Source organism: Balaenoptera acutorostrata, chromosome 1 (assembly GCF_949987535.1).
Source record: "Balaenoptera acutorostrata chromosome 1, mBalAcu1.1, whole genome shotgun sequence".
NCBI lineage: Eukaryota > Metazoa > Chordata > Mammalia > Artiodactyla > Balaenopteridae > Balaenoptera > Balaenoptera acutorostrata.
The window spans coordinates 104,163,206-104,178,842 of NC_080064.1; the positions used below are offsets into that span (position 1 = coordinate 104,163,206).

Consider the following 15,637-nt stretch of genomic DNA (forward strand, 5'->3'; position numbering starts at 1 on the left):
CACTGAGGACCTGGGAGGGATCTGGGGGCCCACTCCGCCTGGGCACTGTGAGGGTGTGAGGACGTTGACCGCACTCCCTCTGCCCTCAGGGTGTCGGTCTTCTTGCAAGAGATGACCCTCACCCTCGGAACAATCAGGTGTTTTGCTCAAGGGCCACGGTGGGTCGATGGGGAGGAAAAAATAATGTTTTGGTGCATCAGAGTAGAGGGCTGACATCACATATGTAGAGTTGAGATTTGCCTGTGGCCCTTAACATTTTTAGAGTGAGTTGAAGAGGAATTATCATTTGAATAATTTTTTAGAAATTCTTACTTTGGGAGAGTTCCCTGGCTGTCCAGTGGTTAGGACTCCACGTTTCCACTGCAGGGTTCGATCCCTGGTTGGAGAACTAAGATCCCGCAAGCCATGTGGCGTGGCCAAAAAAAAAAATTCTTGCTTCTGGTTTTGCTTATATTCTTTTTTAATACGTAAGAATCTGAATATAATTTATTTGCCTTAGAATGTGCTTTTTGAGGTTATTAGTGTATTTTTACTAAATGGATGTTACTTTTTGTTTAACAAAAATTATGTTATTTAACATGTGTGTAGAAAGCCCCATCAAGCGAATGTAAGGTAAAGCAGTGTTTGTGACCTCCCAGTCCTTTCTTGCCTGCTGGGTGACTCTCAGACCTGACACAGCTGGTATCACTTGGTAGCAGTCAGAAGAAGAGGTCAGGGGTTTAGGATGTGTACTCTATTTCCACGTTCTATGAGAACTACCACTTGTGCCAAAGCCGTCTTTCTCTTATGCCCATATTAATTTATGTGAGGCTGTTAGAACCTTAATTTTGCAGAGTACTTTACGATTCCGCAGCATTACTCTCTGGGACTGTTAAACTGTGTTCAATTTTCTCAGCTTGACATTTTTTTCCTCTTGTTTTGAACTTAAGCACTTCAGGGGGAAAAAAATCACAGCAAACAATAAAATCTAAACTGTTTACAACTCTCCATTTCGTACGATTCACTTTATGTCCATGTCATTCCTTACGACTTTCGTGTCCTTCCTGTCGTGGGTTCTTCTGCCCGAAATGCCAAAGGACCCTGCTTTCTTTGGGAGACAGGGCGTTCGATGTCACCACATACCAGCCTTTCATCCCGTGTTCTCTGGAGGAGACAGTTTGGGGCTGTGCTCCTTCAGCTGGGTAGTGGCAGTGGCGTGGTGAAGAGGGTGCATTCTGGAGCTGGACTCCTGGGTTAAGCCACGCGCTCTGTGACTTCCTGGCTGTGTGACCTCAGTTATTTGGTCCCGCCACAGAGTGGGAAGTGTGACAGTACCTTCATCATGGGGTTGTTGAGAGGATTCGGGGAGACCCAAGGCACGTAGAGCCGTGCTGGCCCACAGTCAGGTTACGGGCATGTTAGCCGTACTTGGTACTTCTGCCTGTGGCACTGACCCCAGCGTTGTGGCTTGGTCATCCATAGACGACATGGCCTTTGACGTGTCCTGGTTTGCGGTGCACTCCTTCGGCCTGGACAAGGCTCCCGTCCTCCTGTCGTCCCTGGATCGGAAGGGGATTGTGAACACGGCCCAGAGAGACTGGAAGAGCGGCCTCAGCCTGGAGCGCGTGAGCGTGCTAGAGTTCTTGCTGCAAGTGCATGGCTCCGAGGACCAGGACTTTGGCAACTACTACTGTTCCGTGACTCCGTGGGTGAAGTCACCCACCGGTTCCTGGCAGAAAGAGGCAGAGATCCAGTCCAAGCCCATCTTTATAACTGTGAAGATGGATGGTAAGAATGACACACAAATAACCCTCTTGGTGTTTGGGGAATGTCTTCTCTCCATGCTCTGCTGCCGCTGACGGGATCCAGGTTCCCACCCTGTGAGGAATGTGCCTGCTTTCTCTCTAGCCCGGCCCGGGCCTGTACCCAGAAAGAGCACACACAGCCCTTGCTGTGTTCCCAGCTTTGGTATCGTGTGTGCTGGAGCTACCACTGGGAAATGATTTTTAAGACTTACTGGAAAGATTTTCGATGCTTTCTCTAAATTCTGTACACACCCACTTTGCTGTGTCCTCGGGTTGGCACGGATTCTGCCAGGCAGGGGCAGAGACCAGATCTAGAGAGTGGGTCCAGGTCTCTAGGAGGGGCTGCAGGTGGGTTTCTGCCCCTCTTGTCCTCCTACTGGTTCTGCTTCTTGGTAAAGGGGGTTCCTCCTGGATGGGAGGGGGAGGTCCCAGCCTCGTTGGCCCACACTGACCACCACGGTCAGCCTAAAGCACCATGGTCAGCGGGCCCCTTTCCCACCACTCTGCTCCCTGGCCTCCCAGAGTGTGGGCAGTTGTTCCTTGGCTAATGAGAAACATGTCTTCTCTGCAAAAAGTGTCAGGGTAAACGTTAACTGAAAACACTCATGGAGAGAATTCAAGTCCAGGTGCCACCAAGGATTAAGTAGGAGCCTTTGAGTGTCTTACCCTGATGATGTGTCAGTTTGGTGGAGACTGGAATTGGAACCCCAGCTCTTCCACAGGTGACTTAGCCTTTCTAATCCTTCGTTTCCTCTCTTGTTAAATGGGATGATAATCTCTCCTGGGGCTGTTGTATTAAATGTCAGGCAAACAACCACAGTGCCAGCCTCCACCCAAGGCGTGCTGGTACTTTGGGGGACGGGGACGTGGGAGTTGAGGGTGTGGGATCTAAACAGTGTTTGTGCATTCCTGCAACTTAGTCACTTATACCATATTTGCCTCTTAGAAATGTCTTGCTTGCAGTCACTCCATATGAAAACCCAGATTTACTAAACAAGTAGGGAGTGATTATTCACTTTGCTAGATAATTTACTATAGTGTTACTTAAAATAGCTCCCCTAGTACACTTCAGTTATCTGATGCATAGAATTGATTTATGTATGGTTTTTTTTAAGGATGCATCTGCTGCCGAATGTGTGGTGCCCTTATACTGACTTTTAAAAATCAGTCTCCTGCCAAAACCCTAAAAAGCAAGTTGACATTCAAAGACATTGAAGGAGAATCTTTCTTTTTTCTGGCTTTCCGCTGCCTTCCCGCACAGAGCTGGGTGGGGAGACATTTGCTCATTTTTTGGACACGCATGGCCAAACTACTCTTGTCTCAAGCACCACGCCAGGTGCTGGGTACAGGATGCATGAGGTCAGATCCCTGGTGGAGACGCCGTGGCAATGGAGAGGGGAGGCGGCGGTCTTCTCCGAGGCCCCCCTCCTCGCATCACTGACCCGTTCCCTCTGGTCTTTCCCTCCCAGTGCTGAACGCCTTCAAGTACCCGCTGCTGATCGGCGTTGGCCTGTCCACGGTCATCGGGCTCCTGTCCTGCCTCATCGGGTACTGCAGCTCGCACTGGTGCTGTAAGAAGGAGGTCCAGGAGACCAGGCGGGAGCGCCGCCGGCTCATGTCCATGGAGATGGACTAACCGGGGCCGGGAAAGGCCGGGACACAGGGACGGTCGAGGAGAAGAGGACAGTGATCTTTTAACGTGATGTGTGTTACACTAAAAACCAGTCCTCTCTAATCTCAGGTGGGACTCGGCGCTCTCTCTTTTCTGCATGTCAAGTTCTGAGCGCGGACATGTTTACCAGCACACGGCTCTTCTTCCCACGGCACTTTCTGATAGAACAATCGAGTGTGTGTTTTCCCGACGGCGGCTTTTTAATGGTTAACCTCTGTCTAATTTTTTTCTCCTACTGGTTTATAGATCTCTGGCTTGTGTGTGTTTCTACCTTTTGTTTCGAGGGGTTGCGGTGAGGAAGGGGTGAAGGCGTTCAGAGTTCTTTGTCTCGGGTGAGAACGGAAGGGCCCCGCTTGAGAGCCGGCTTCTGCATCGGAGGCACGTGCTGAGAGAGCTGCTAAAGGCGACCCTCCACCCCTGCCAAGGGACAACACAGACCAGTGCCGAAGGCTAATTTGTGGCTTTTACTACCCTCCCCCACCCCCTATTTTCAGGGGGTTTAGACCACATTTGAAATCTAAACCTGCAGTCCGTAACTTCCTATCGAGCCCAGATGCATTTTGTTCTCTTTTGGTTTTTTGCTTCTCTGCCCCCTTTCCATTTCTTTCGTATCTGCTTTATGTGCGAGTGCTGAAATGGCCCTGGAATTGAGAATTTGGCTCTCCACCAAGCACCTTATCTTGCCACCTTAGCCTTAAGAATGCGTATGAAGAAAAATGCACAGCCACCTCTGTCCAAGGCAGTAAGAAGGCCTGCAAGGAAGAGGAAGTTGGGGACAAGGAAGGGAACAGTCACTTCCGTAGTTCGGAGGCCACCGTGCCTCAGGGGGCCCTGGGGATTGCAGAAGGGGGATCCTGGGAGTTAGATGTCTGGAGCTCGTGCCCGGAGGGTCAGTGGTGCCAGGGGTGTGTCTGGCGGAAGAAGCCACCTCTATTCTCTGTCCCGCCCTTTGTGAGAGGCAAAGGCCTTGTGGGTCTGCAGGGGGAACCACGGACACCCCACATCCTTTGTGGGCTGCGTGGGCTCCTTAATGTGGAGGTGAATTGCTGCTTGCAAGACTGACTGCACGGAATCAGAAATTACCTGGAAGAACCATGCATTTTCTATGACCTTTTCAGTCCTTCAAGTCTTTTTAAAATCCCCTGCAGGGGGTTAGTGAGAAAGGGTATACTCTGTGGTATGTTTGCTTTCCTATTAGGAAGACAAAGGAAACCCAGCAATTTATATTGCCATGTGAACAGCCTACAAAGTAGATCTGAGAGCAGTCCGTTTTGCCTGATCCCTCATACCAGGAGAAGGACAACGGACCCAAAGAGATCTTCCGCTCCCCGAAGTGTCTCCCCCTGCACAGCGCTGGCTTTTCAGAAGCATCCCAGTGGGGTTTCCTGAGGCTCACTGGTGACTCACGCCCCACATTGCAGTCCTCTGTGCTTTTATCCTGGCTCTGAAGGATCTAATACTGCTCTGTCTTCCAAAGGGGAGAAAGATTCGTTTGTTTTGAGCAATAAAGTAATACAAAATGATGGCCATTCATGTGCGGCTCTTTGTCACAATGGGCCAGACAGCCGACTCCTCGGGCCCACCATCTTCCCCTCCACTTCCCTCCCTCTGTCACCCACGATTCGTTCTGCACTTATCACCAAATCACCCCCAGGAGGCAAGTTTCCACCGAATTTTTTCCTTTTGGTTTCGCCCACAGAGGGGACCACTCACGTGATAGGAACTAGATTTTGCACTAATGGTAGCAGCACAAATGAATTCCAGACCTAGCATCTGTGGCGGGAAGACGGGCAGCAGGTCCGCCCCACCAGAGCACGGATGACTAGAGGAAGGGAAGGAGGCCTTGATAGCACTAGATTTGGGTGTTTCCTGCATGCCATTTCCTAACTGGGCCGCTCCAGAGGAGGTGGTCACAGGTGATTGTGCAAACAGGAAATAGAAACAGGTGCTGTGTTAGGAACAGCCAGTGCCCTTTGAACCCTTGCAGTTATCATGCCTCCTAAAAGAAGATTCAGGATTGTGGTAGTACAGGCCCGTGGTAGGAGGAAAGGGTACTTGGCTTTGGACGTGACCAGGTGGCCCCAGGTGTATGTAAAACCACGGATGGGTCACAGCAGACACTCAGTGGCAGGAAAGGTGACACGTGCTCATACACTGTACCTTTTCCTTTCAAACTGCTGTTGCAGTTCAAGGCTGGGGCTGTTAAGGCATTGACCGCCCGCCCCCCTAGCCCCACCCTCTGTCCACTGGGCTGGTACAAAGTGGGGAGAAATCCCAGGGCGTTGTACCAAGGGCCTCCTTCCTTCCAGGGGCATAAACTTGGCGGGAATGTGTGTCCTGTTCAAAGTGTGAGATGTACTCTTTTGTTGTACCAAATAGGGCCCCCACTAAGTGTTCTTCTGGAAGAGGTTCCCTCCAGAAACACTAGTATGAATGGAAGGACCCAGCCACGATTCACACAGATGAAATTGCACTGCTTAACACAAAGAAGCGATCAAAAGTTTGGCTTTTTTTTTTTCTAATCATAAAGATATCCCCAGAAAGAGCCTAAGCTATGTTCCGATAGAAGCCTCAAAATTACTTTCAATTGTTTACTTTATAATGTTTACATACACTTTTCACTTTTTAAAAAAAAAAAAGAAAATCCAAGCTCTGACTTTTTAACAACTTTTCAGGTTTTTCATGGGACGGTGGAACTCTGACTCACCAACTGGATTTAAATCTGAATTTAGAAATGTATTTATTTGTGTGTTTTCTCCCCTCCTATCCACGTGGCTTTCCCTAAGATCCTCGTAAAGGTGGCCCCTCCTGCCCAGACCCTTGCCTGTTTTCCCTGGTGGCTCTTGCTTCTTGCTTTGCAGACTGCCTGCAGCCATGATTTTGTCACTGACATCTGTGAGCCAAAGACTGAGCCTCTCTAGCAGGAATAATAAGCAATACTACACAACTTGCTACTTTCAGAAACTTTTTTTAGCTTCACCGATGACAACAGAGGAAGAAGGGAACTGGGATTTGGGTAAGTTCTCCTCCGCTGTTTGACCAAATTCTCAGTGATAAATATTGTGTGCAGATCACTAGGAGAAAAAAGTTGACTTTCTTTCTTTTTTAGCGTGGCACATATGGATCTGCTGAATTTTACGTAGACAAAGAAAGGGTCCTGTGTATTTTTGTCCATATCCAATGTTATATGAACTAATTGTATTGTTTTATACTGTGACCACAAAATATTATGCAATGCACCATTTGTTTTTTTTATTTCATTAAAGGAAGTTTAATTTAAATTGAAGTTGTGTGGGGCACTTGATCTCTGAGGCCCTTTTATCTCCTCCGCATGAGGGGCTGTGACTGAATTCCGGTTGCAACTCGGGCACCTTCTGATCTCTTGGGATCCTATGAAAGCATTGTAGATTTTCACCAAAGATCAAAGAAGAAATGGATTTAACAGGATCAATATTGAGATTCCCACCGAGTGGAAAGGTGAGGGCCAGGATCCTGTTGCTGATGGATGGTCTCTTGGTCTTTCCGTGAATTCCCATGACCTTACAGGACTCCTGTCAGGAAAGAGAGAAGTTAGAGGTTGTTCCTCTCTGCGGATGAGGAAACACACCCAAGTTCTGTGACCATGTTGTGCCTGGGACGGAACGGCTTTTCTGACTCATGACCCAGTCTGGAGCCAAACTAATCCAGAAGGTGCTCGTCCCCGTATTATATAAAAACAGTGCTTTTCCCCAGGCCACTGGCTCCAGGGACCTGCACAGCAGGAAGTGCTGGGAGCCCCACCTCCCTGCTGGCCCCTGGAGCAGACGCTCAGCCTCGGCTGGGCTTCCCCATGTGTGTCCTGGGCAGGGACCACCTCACTTGTGAGGTCTTCAGGGGCTGGGTCTGTGTCCCGGTTACTAACCTTGGCCCTGATCCGGGCCTATAGAAGGGACTGGCGGTTTATAAATGCACAGTTAACGTCCTGCCGGGAGAGTAGCCCGACACTGCACACTTCTGCATGAAGACGGAAGACCCAGCTCACATCACAATGCTGACACAGTCGGAGCTGGTCTTCAGCAGTCCCACACCTATTGCTCAGCCTGTTCCTGCCTCAGTTTATATTAAAAGTAAAACAAAAATTTGCTTGCACACCTCCTGTGGCCTAGGCCTTGTGCTAAGCACAGAAAACCTGCCACTTACGTCCTTTCCTAGAGGCCTTCGCAACCTGCTGTTTGCTCGTTCTAGAAACCTCTTTCCACCTGTTCCAACTCCTACTTCTCCTTCAGGTCCCAGGGAGGCTTTTCTGCCCCTCCAGGCTAGGAGAGGAACCCCTGACAGCTGCTCTGGTTGTCTGAAAGTGGCCCGAGGGCAGGGACCCCTCACCACTGTGACAATAGCTAACCAACACTAGGATGCTTAGATGTGCTGTACACCTGGGCAAGTGCCTCAGGTCACCCTGGGGTGACTACAGCGGAAGACTTCTTACCTGCTCTTCATGTAACTAGATCTTCCAAGTAACAGCCACTCCATGTCCTGTTACCCACAGACCAGTGTGTGTAGCACACTGCTTTAAAATACAGGTTTTATTATTATTTAGGTGAGGCAGGACCAGCAGATCGGGAGACGACTGCCATTGAAAAGACAGTTTGTTACACTCACAGATTCCAAGAGGGAGGGTCATGCCACACAAAAGGGGGCCACACGGGAAAGCACCAGGGTCCCTCAGGCAGCAGAGGGAGCAAGGGAGAAGCACGGGCAATAGCCTTTGTTGGGGTTTTCACAGGAAGGAACGGGCAAGCCAGGGTAAGCAGGCTTAGGATTGACTAGTTTGGATAATTTCAGCAGCTTCTGGGGCATAGGGAGTATCCCTAGTTATCTGGTGTGATGAGAAAACAGCTATTTTGAGTTGCTGCCTAGGATTTTACAGTGTAATAGCCCTGCTCACAGCCAGAGCCTGGACATTTAGATAAGGACCTGAGCTTAGGATTCCCACCGCAAGTTCCCACTTTGCTTTTCCTGGGGCACCTTTTAAAATAACCACTTTGAGTTGAGCCTGCAGCCTCTGCCCCAACCATCTTATAATAGGTGCTTGTTACCCTGCTGTTTATCTCCTGCTTGCTGGACACCTGGGACGTCGGAGCACTGCCCTTCCCCCTGCTCATTGGCACCCCCGACCCTGGTTTCTGGGATCTGTCAGTAACAAGTCTTGTGACTTGACTTTGCGTGAGTGTATTGAAATTGCGCCTTCAATCAAAATGACCCGGGGGTTTCACTTCCTCGGGGTGGGAGTTCAGATGCTGAGGGAGCAACTGGGTGACCCCACGTGGGTGGCTGGTGCCTCCTCGTTCAGCAGGTCGTAATCCGCATATTCTTAATTTAATACACCAGCTATCCCCCTCTCCCGCACCCCGCCAGCACATCTGGTTCCTGGCCTTGGGGTGATCAGAGCAGGAAACAGCGGTCCTGAGCGTGAGAGCCTGATGGAGGAGGTGGAGGGTGTGTGGACTCCAGATTGGTTGGTTTGCGCGTGGAAGGCGTGCTTACAGGCAAATCGGAATGATTTCCTTTCTCTAGGAACTGGCCAGCCGTGGGAGGGGCAGTCTCTCCAGGATCAGCAAGGTCCTAGGTGTCAAAGCATCAAAAACCAGAAATAAAATGACATGGTTAATATACTCACCGCTTGGGGCTTATACACCTGGGTGGCTCAGCTCCACTGGGGTTGGGGGGCGGGGGGGATGATTCTCATCTGAGTCCTCTCTGTTCTGTTTATTCTCCAGCCTATTTGTGCCACCAGCACTGGTTACTATGATTACATCATTTCATTGAATAATATGTAAACCAATGAAATATGAGTGCCAAAGAAAGAGGTGTTGATACAATAAGATGAATTCTCTGGAAAGACTAGATAGAGGCAAATTGCTTTCTTTTTTTTTTTAAATGCTATCAGTTTAGGTCTAGGCAAAACAACGATAAAAGATTGATGGGAGACAAATCATAAAAACATGGGAGGATCTGTACTCCATTGGCTTCACAAGTGTTTTTAAAATTCTTACTCCATTTTAAAGAAATCAGACCTGAAAGTTGGGGGACTTCCCTGGCAGTCCAGTAGTTAAGACTTCACCTTCCAATGCAGGGGGTGTGGGTTCAATCCCTGGTCGGGGAGCTAAGATCCCACATGGCTCACGGCAGAAAAACCAAAACAAAACAGAAGCAATGTTTTTTTTTTTTAAGACTTTTTTTTGGGTTTGTTTTTAAAGAAACTGCATACATCATTGGAGACAAACAATTTAAATACCATGCAGTTTCTGTATGTACAAAACCTAGGCCATAGAAATCCAGTTTCATTTGTATTCTGTTTACACTGTCTTCCTCATACAGCCGTTGTCTGTTAAAGTAGAACACAGGAGAGTGCTCTGGTACAAAGACAAACTATGTACAGGCACCCGGGAAGCAACTGGAAAAAAGCAACTGGTTTGGGGATCAACAGACAAATGGGAAGAAAGAGTCATTTAAGGTGACCTTCGCCCACTGGCTGTGCACAGGGAGAGCCTGAAATTCCATTCACCGAAGCACACACCACAATTTGCATTCAGCAACTATAAATACACGTAAACAGAAGCAAAATCATAACAAATTCAATAAAGGCTTTAAAAAATAAAATAAAAAATAAAACAAACCTGAAAGTTGTAGCAGAAGACATAGGTTTGGTTTATGCAAAAAGGTGAGGAGACTCCAGACAACAGACCTATACTCAAAGGAAAGCCCTGGGCCTGTGTTAAGAGATCGGTGAACAAATATATATGTATATGATTGAGGTGAAAATAAAATTGTTAAGAAATATAAGTGTCTTTTTATGATTCCTGTCTTTACCTGACTTTTCTGTTAATTGATCAACTAACAGCTCTAATTATGAGTTTCTACTGTTAATGTCCCTATTCTTATAGATGAGGAAATTGAGACTTAAAGAAACTAATTTGCTCAAGATTTGAATGCAGGTCTTTCTGACTTCAAAGTCTGTACGTGTTCTAAATCACTATACCAGCTACAGTGCCTGACTATTTTAGCCATTCAGTATTTTTTGAAGAGATAGAAAGATGTGTAAGAACTGGCCCCTGCCCTTAGGAAATTCATGGTCTTGCAGGAGAGGGAGGCATGTAAATAATTCATTTTATTACGTATAGTAAGTAAAATTATAGGAGTTCACTGACAGAGATAGAGGAGGGAATGGTGAACTTTCTAAGGTGTCAAGAAAGGTTTTGCGTAGGAGATGCAAACCTAGATTTTAAATTTTTTTAATGAATAGGCATATACCAGGTAGAGGGGGCTCTAAGCAGAGGGGATAGCATATACAAAGTTAAAGAGAGAGGATGGTAAGATACGTTCAGAGAAATACAGAGGTTCTGTGTCTGAAGGGTGAGGTGGTAGGAGAGAGTTCTCAAGGGTCAGCTCGTAAAGGTCAAGTCAAGGAGTTTGGACTTGATCGTCTAGAACTTTGGGGGAGCCATTGAAACCCTTTAATCAGGACAGTGCATGGCTCTGTTTGCATTTTAGGTTACTCTGGTGGAAGGGGCTGGGGTGCAGACAAGGTTGGAAGAGGAACTGCGTTAATCCAGGTGAAAAATCGCAGCTCTCACTTGCAACAGCAGCAGGTAGAATGAATTCATTAAGGATTTTAGGGAAAACTGGTAGGACTTTATAACTAGATGTGGAGTGTGGAGGCCAGCCAGGGGTCTGGGTGGACGCTGGTGCAGTCAACCACAATGGACAATACCAGTGAAGAAGAAAACAATGATTTCAGCTTTGGATGCAAGTTTGAGTTTCCTGCAGGACCTTCAAGTGGAAATGTTCGACACAGCTAGATAATTGGCCTGGAGCTTAAGGGAGAAGTTGGGGGTGGAGACAGATTTGTGATTGTCCTTATACAGGTGGGGCATGAGAGGCAGACGCAGCGTGAGAGGCAAAGGGCTGATGACGGAAGCCTGGAGAAGGGGTCCATCGAGAAGACGACTAAGAAGGAACTTCCAAAGGGGAGAGAGAAAATCCCAGCCAGAGCGTGCTATCAGAGATGGTAGGAAAGAATTCCAAGCAGATCTGCCAGTGGTCGGTCATACCCTTGTGCCACAGAAGGACCAAGTCAAGGGAGAGCTGAGCAGTGTCCACCGCCGTGACCTTGGATGTTTGGGTGGAGCCAAGCCCAGATCGTGGTGGGCTGAAGTGCCAGCAAGTTAGGAAATCAAGCAGAATACAGAACACCGGGAAACTGTCACACATCTGAAGAGGGGAAGGAAGAGGAGACTGTTTGAAACTAGGGTGAAAATGTGGCTGTTTAATAGGGTAGGAGGCACCTGAGCTGCTATATGGGCCAAGGAAGCCATGAAGGGGCAACTGTATCTCAGGGGTTCGCCCGTACCCAAAGCCCAGGTAAGTGAACTTCCTATTCCTTCTCCTTTCTTCTTTTCTTTGGGGCCTATTCTGAGCCCTCCCTTCCTTTTTTCAAAATCAGAGTTCATTGTCAGCTACTCCCTAACAGGGAATTTAAGAAGTAGCTCTTCCCAAGGGAGTATTTGGAAACAGCAAATGGCCCGGGAATCCCATGTGTTGCTCTTTCTCTGCTGCCACCATCCTCTAGTCCCCATCTCCTCCTGCACCCCTCTTCCCATGCCCTGGCCTTTGCCTCTGCCCGCAGGAATCTAGTTCAGGCTTTCCCCCACAGACAGGAGGCGTTACCACACACCTGGAAAAGCTCTTAGCCTTGGTTAACTAACTGTCAGCTCCTGGTGCAGCCAGGCTGGTGGGAAGTACAACTTGCTGGGCCAAGTTGTAACCAGGCCCGCTTGAGGCTGCCGTTTCTTCCACTGTTCTATGAGGGATTGACTGAGCTCACTGTGATCCCTTCCTGTGGTGTCACTGCTTGGTGTTCCATACACAGAGAAACGAGGCTTAGCCCCAGGGCTTCCTTATACCTTGGCAAATCCCACACCTGTGGGGTAGCGATCACTTTGACCTGAATTATAGGAGCTCAGGTAGGAAAAGGGGCAAAATCCTGATCAGCTTCCTGCTGACCCCTTCGGGGTTTTCTTTTCCGTCCTCCAGTCACTCACTGTCCTACATATTCTGCCTTCTGAAAGCTTGCAAATGGCAAGCTAATAGAAAGAGCACTGAGCCACAAGTAAGAAAGCAGCCATAGAATGCACCCATTTCCTAGCCATACAGTCTTGGCTAGGTTAGTTGATTCCTCTGAGCCTCAGTTTTCTCATCTGTAAAATGGTATTAATAATACCTATCACATAGTGATGTGAGTTATTCTATAACAGTGCATATGTGAAAATGCCTTGCACAGAACCTGACATGTAAAAGGTACCCATTTAAATATTTCTTGGGCCTGAATGCTTAGGCTAGGAATCCACGATACTTGCAATGTCTATAATTTTATGGAATTAATATTTGAGCATGTCAAACCTGAAAAAAATACATCACTTTTCATTAATCTTCTAGGAACTTAAGAAAGGATTTTTTTTTCTTTAGTACATCCTTGTGTTGCTTTGTCCAGCACTGGCCTTCTCCCTCCATCTGAATCAGGAACACTATTTTTACATTCCTTTCAACTGATAAAATTGCAATGCACTGCAGTGGTTCCCAAGGTAATAGAATAACTGTCTCTCTCACTGGCTCTATTTTTTTCTTTCTTCTTCTTTTTTTCTTTTCCCCTTGATAACAGAAAGCTTCTTTATTTTCCCTCCAGAAAAGAAGCGACATCACCCAGTCAATGTTAAATTCTGGCAGAAGTGGAGCCACTAAAACAGAAAGAAAAAAAAATTGGCAACAGCCAAGAATGAGAACTTGCATAGCATTTACTTAGTTGTATGTATTTCAGGAATACAGCGTCCTCTGTTTTATTGCCAATGATTGGCTCTGTGGCCAATGCTTATTTCTAAAATAATTCTCTTTTCCGTGCACGTAGCAGATTGATTGCGTTGATGGCCCCCGTTCTCTACCTCTCCTTTTTGCCTTGACACTTCACCGTTCCCTTCACTAAAGAGATGGAGTCCATTAACCCATCTCTTGCTTTTGGACTTCACCATGTGTCTTGCTTTGATCTGAGGGATGCTTGTAGAAGGCATGCAATCATGATGCAAGTAGAAGCTTTTAAAAGTACTGATGTGTTTCCCCTAGTCCTTTTGGACCCCTGACGTCACTGTGAAAATGTGCCCAGGCTAGCCTATTCGAGGGCTGTGAGAGGGATCCAAGCTAAGGCCATCCTAGACCATCCAGCTCCCATCAGCTGACCCCATAGGCTTGTGAACAAAAATAAATCTTTACTGTTGTATGCCACCAAAGTTTTTTATTTGTTATACAGCAATACCTAACTGATACAGTAAATTTTGGTGCCTGGGCGGGTGACCCATGTCTTCTCCAACTGCAATGGTGAAAAAATTCTTGTACATCAAGCCCCACTGATATTATGGTTAATGGCCTGGAGAGGTAGTTTGAAATTGCCATTCTAGGTAAACTGCCCTTTAATTGTTCCCTAAATACAGCCTGTACATCCCTGCCTCGGTACCTTTATAAATTTCATTTCTCCCTAGTGGAATGTCCTTTCTTCTCTCTTCTCTGCCTATTAGAATCATACCAGATCTCCAAGGACCTAAAGAAAACCAGCCTTTTCTGAATGCACCTTCTTCTCCCTTCACACCAGCCTCAAACTTTACTCCAAAAGGAGAGCACAGTTGGTGTGTCATTATCCATGCTGGACTGTTTCTCCCCAACTGCCCCTCGGCCCCCCTTCCTCCCTGGTTGTCTCATGTGGCCCAGCCGATCTTGACCCTCCCTCCCACCCACTCACTCCCCCCCCCCCGCTCCCTTTAGGTGCCCCATTGATTGTTGTGCTTGCAAAATTACCTTGTGGTTATCTGAGTAAACGGAAGTTTCCTGAGAACAAAGGCTTCGTATGTGCAGCACTTAAAATAGCACCCAGAAGATTAAAAAAATTGTTGGATAGGTGGATGGAACAGGGATCTGCTGTAACTGTGGCCTGAAGCAGACTAGGCTGTTACTGACCCATCTAAATGGAGGCTCGGCCTGGGGAACTAACATCCTCAGTAAGCTCGTCCCGTGTATGGTCTTGTCGTCGCAGACTAGGATTAAGTTGGCCTGGGTTCAGCGCCAGGCTAACTTAGTCCTAGTCCGTGAAGTCACTCCCCCGCCATCCTTGGTGCCCAGGCCCACACTGGGCAGATGAAGATTCCCTTAAATGTCGCTGATATGCATTGATCACTTTCTATATACTAGATGTTGTTCTAAGTGTTTTCAGTGAATTAGTTCATTCAATTCTCACAGCAATCTTATGGGGCACATACTGTTAGTATCTCCATTTTGTTGATGAGGGTTAGAAAAGGTTAATTTACTGTTCTAAGAGCAACTATTAAAAATACAGTCTGGGGCTTCCCTGGTGGCGCAGTGGTTGAGAATCTGCCTGCCAATGCAGGGCACACGGGTTCGAGCCCTGGTCTGGGAAGATCCCACATGCCGTGCAGCAACTAGGCCCGTGAGCCACAACTACTGAGCCTGCGCGTCTGGAGCCTGTGCTCCGCAACAGGAGAGGCGGCAACAGTGAGAGGCCCGCGCACCGCGATGAAGAGTGGCCCCCGCTCACCGCAACTAGAGAAAGCCCTAGCACAGAAACGAAGACCCAACATAGCAAGCAATCAATCAATAAATAAATCTTAAAAAAAAAAAAAAAAAATACAGTCTGTGCAGACCCAGGCACACCCACCTAGAGTGTGTTATCGTCACCGTCACCGCATGTCTCCCCAGGTTCATGTCTTCTAGGGACGCTTCTCTCATTTCTCAGTCCTTTCCTCTGCCAAGATGGGAGGCGAGGTAAGGGCTAAGAAGAGAAAATTGCTGCTTGATTCTTCATTTATTCTGTTTACTTAAATCCCCTTATCGTTACCTAATGATATGTATTTAACCAGGAGGAGGCCCATCTTTTCTTATTTTTATCTATCTATGTTTACCTACCCATGAAGATAACTTCCTAAGTAGGTAAATTTGAATGATTAGCAAAGAGCCATATAAAGCAAACTGTATTGCTCTCTGCAAGCCGTCTCTGTTTCTCAGTGGGCTGGAAACCGCACTATTGCTTCCCCTTTATCTTTGTAGTGAGAGCGCAACATTTGTCACTCAGCGTCTGAGCAACTTC

General features: G+C 47.5%; 1 protein-coding gene across 1 annotated transcript in view; it reads left to right on the forward strand.

Moving 5' to 3' along the window:
• Positions 1–4,979, forward strand: part of PTGFRN (prostaglandin F2 receptor inhibitor) — a 76,704-nt gene extending 71,725 nt beyond the window's left edge. The window contains exons 8-9 of the mRNA XM_057527157.1: positions 1,462–1,767; positions 3,254–4,979. Of these exons, the coding sequence (XP_057383140.1) occupies positions 1,462–1,767; positions 3,254–3,420 (473 nt within the window). The 3' untranslated portion in view covers positions 3,421–4,979. The remainder of the gene's footprint in view (positions 1–1,461; positions 1,768–3,253) is intronic.
• The last annotated feature ends 10,658 nt before the right edge of the window (positions 4,980–15,637 follow it).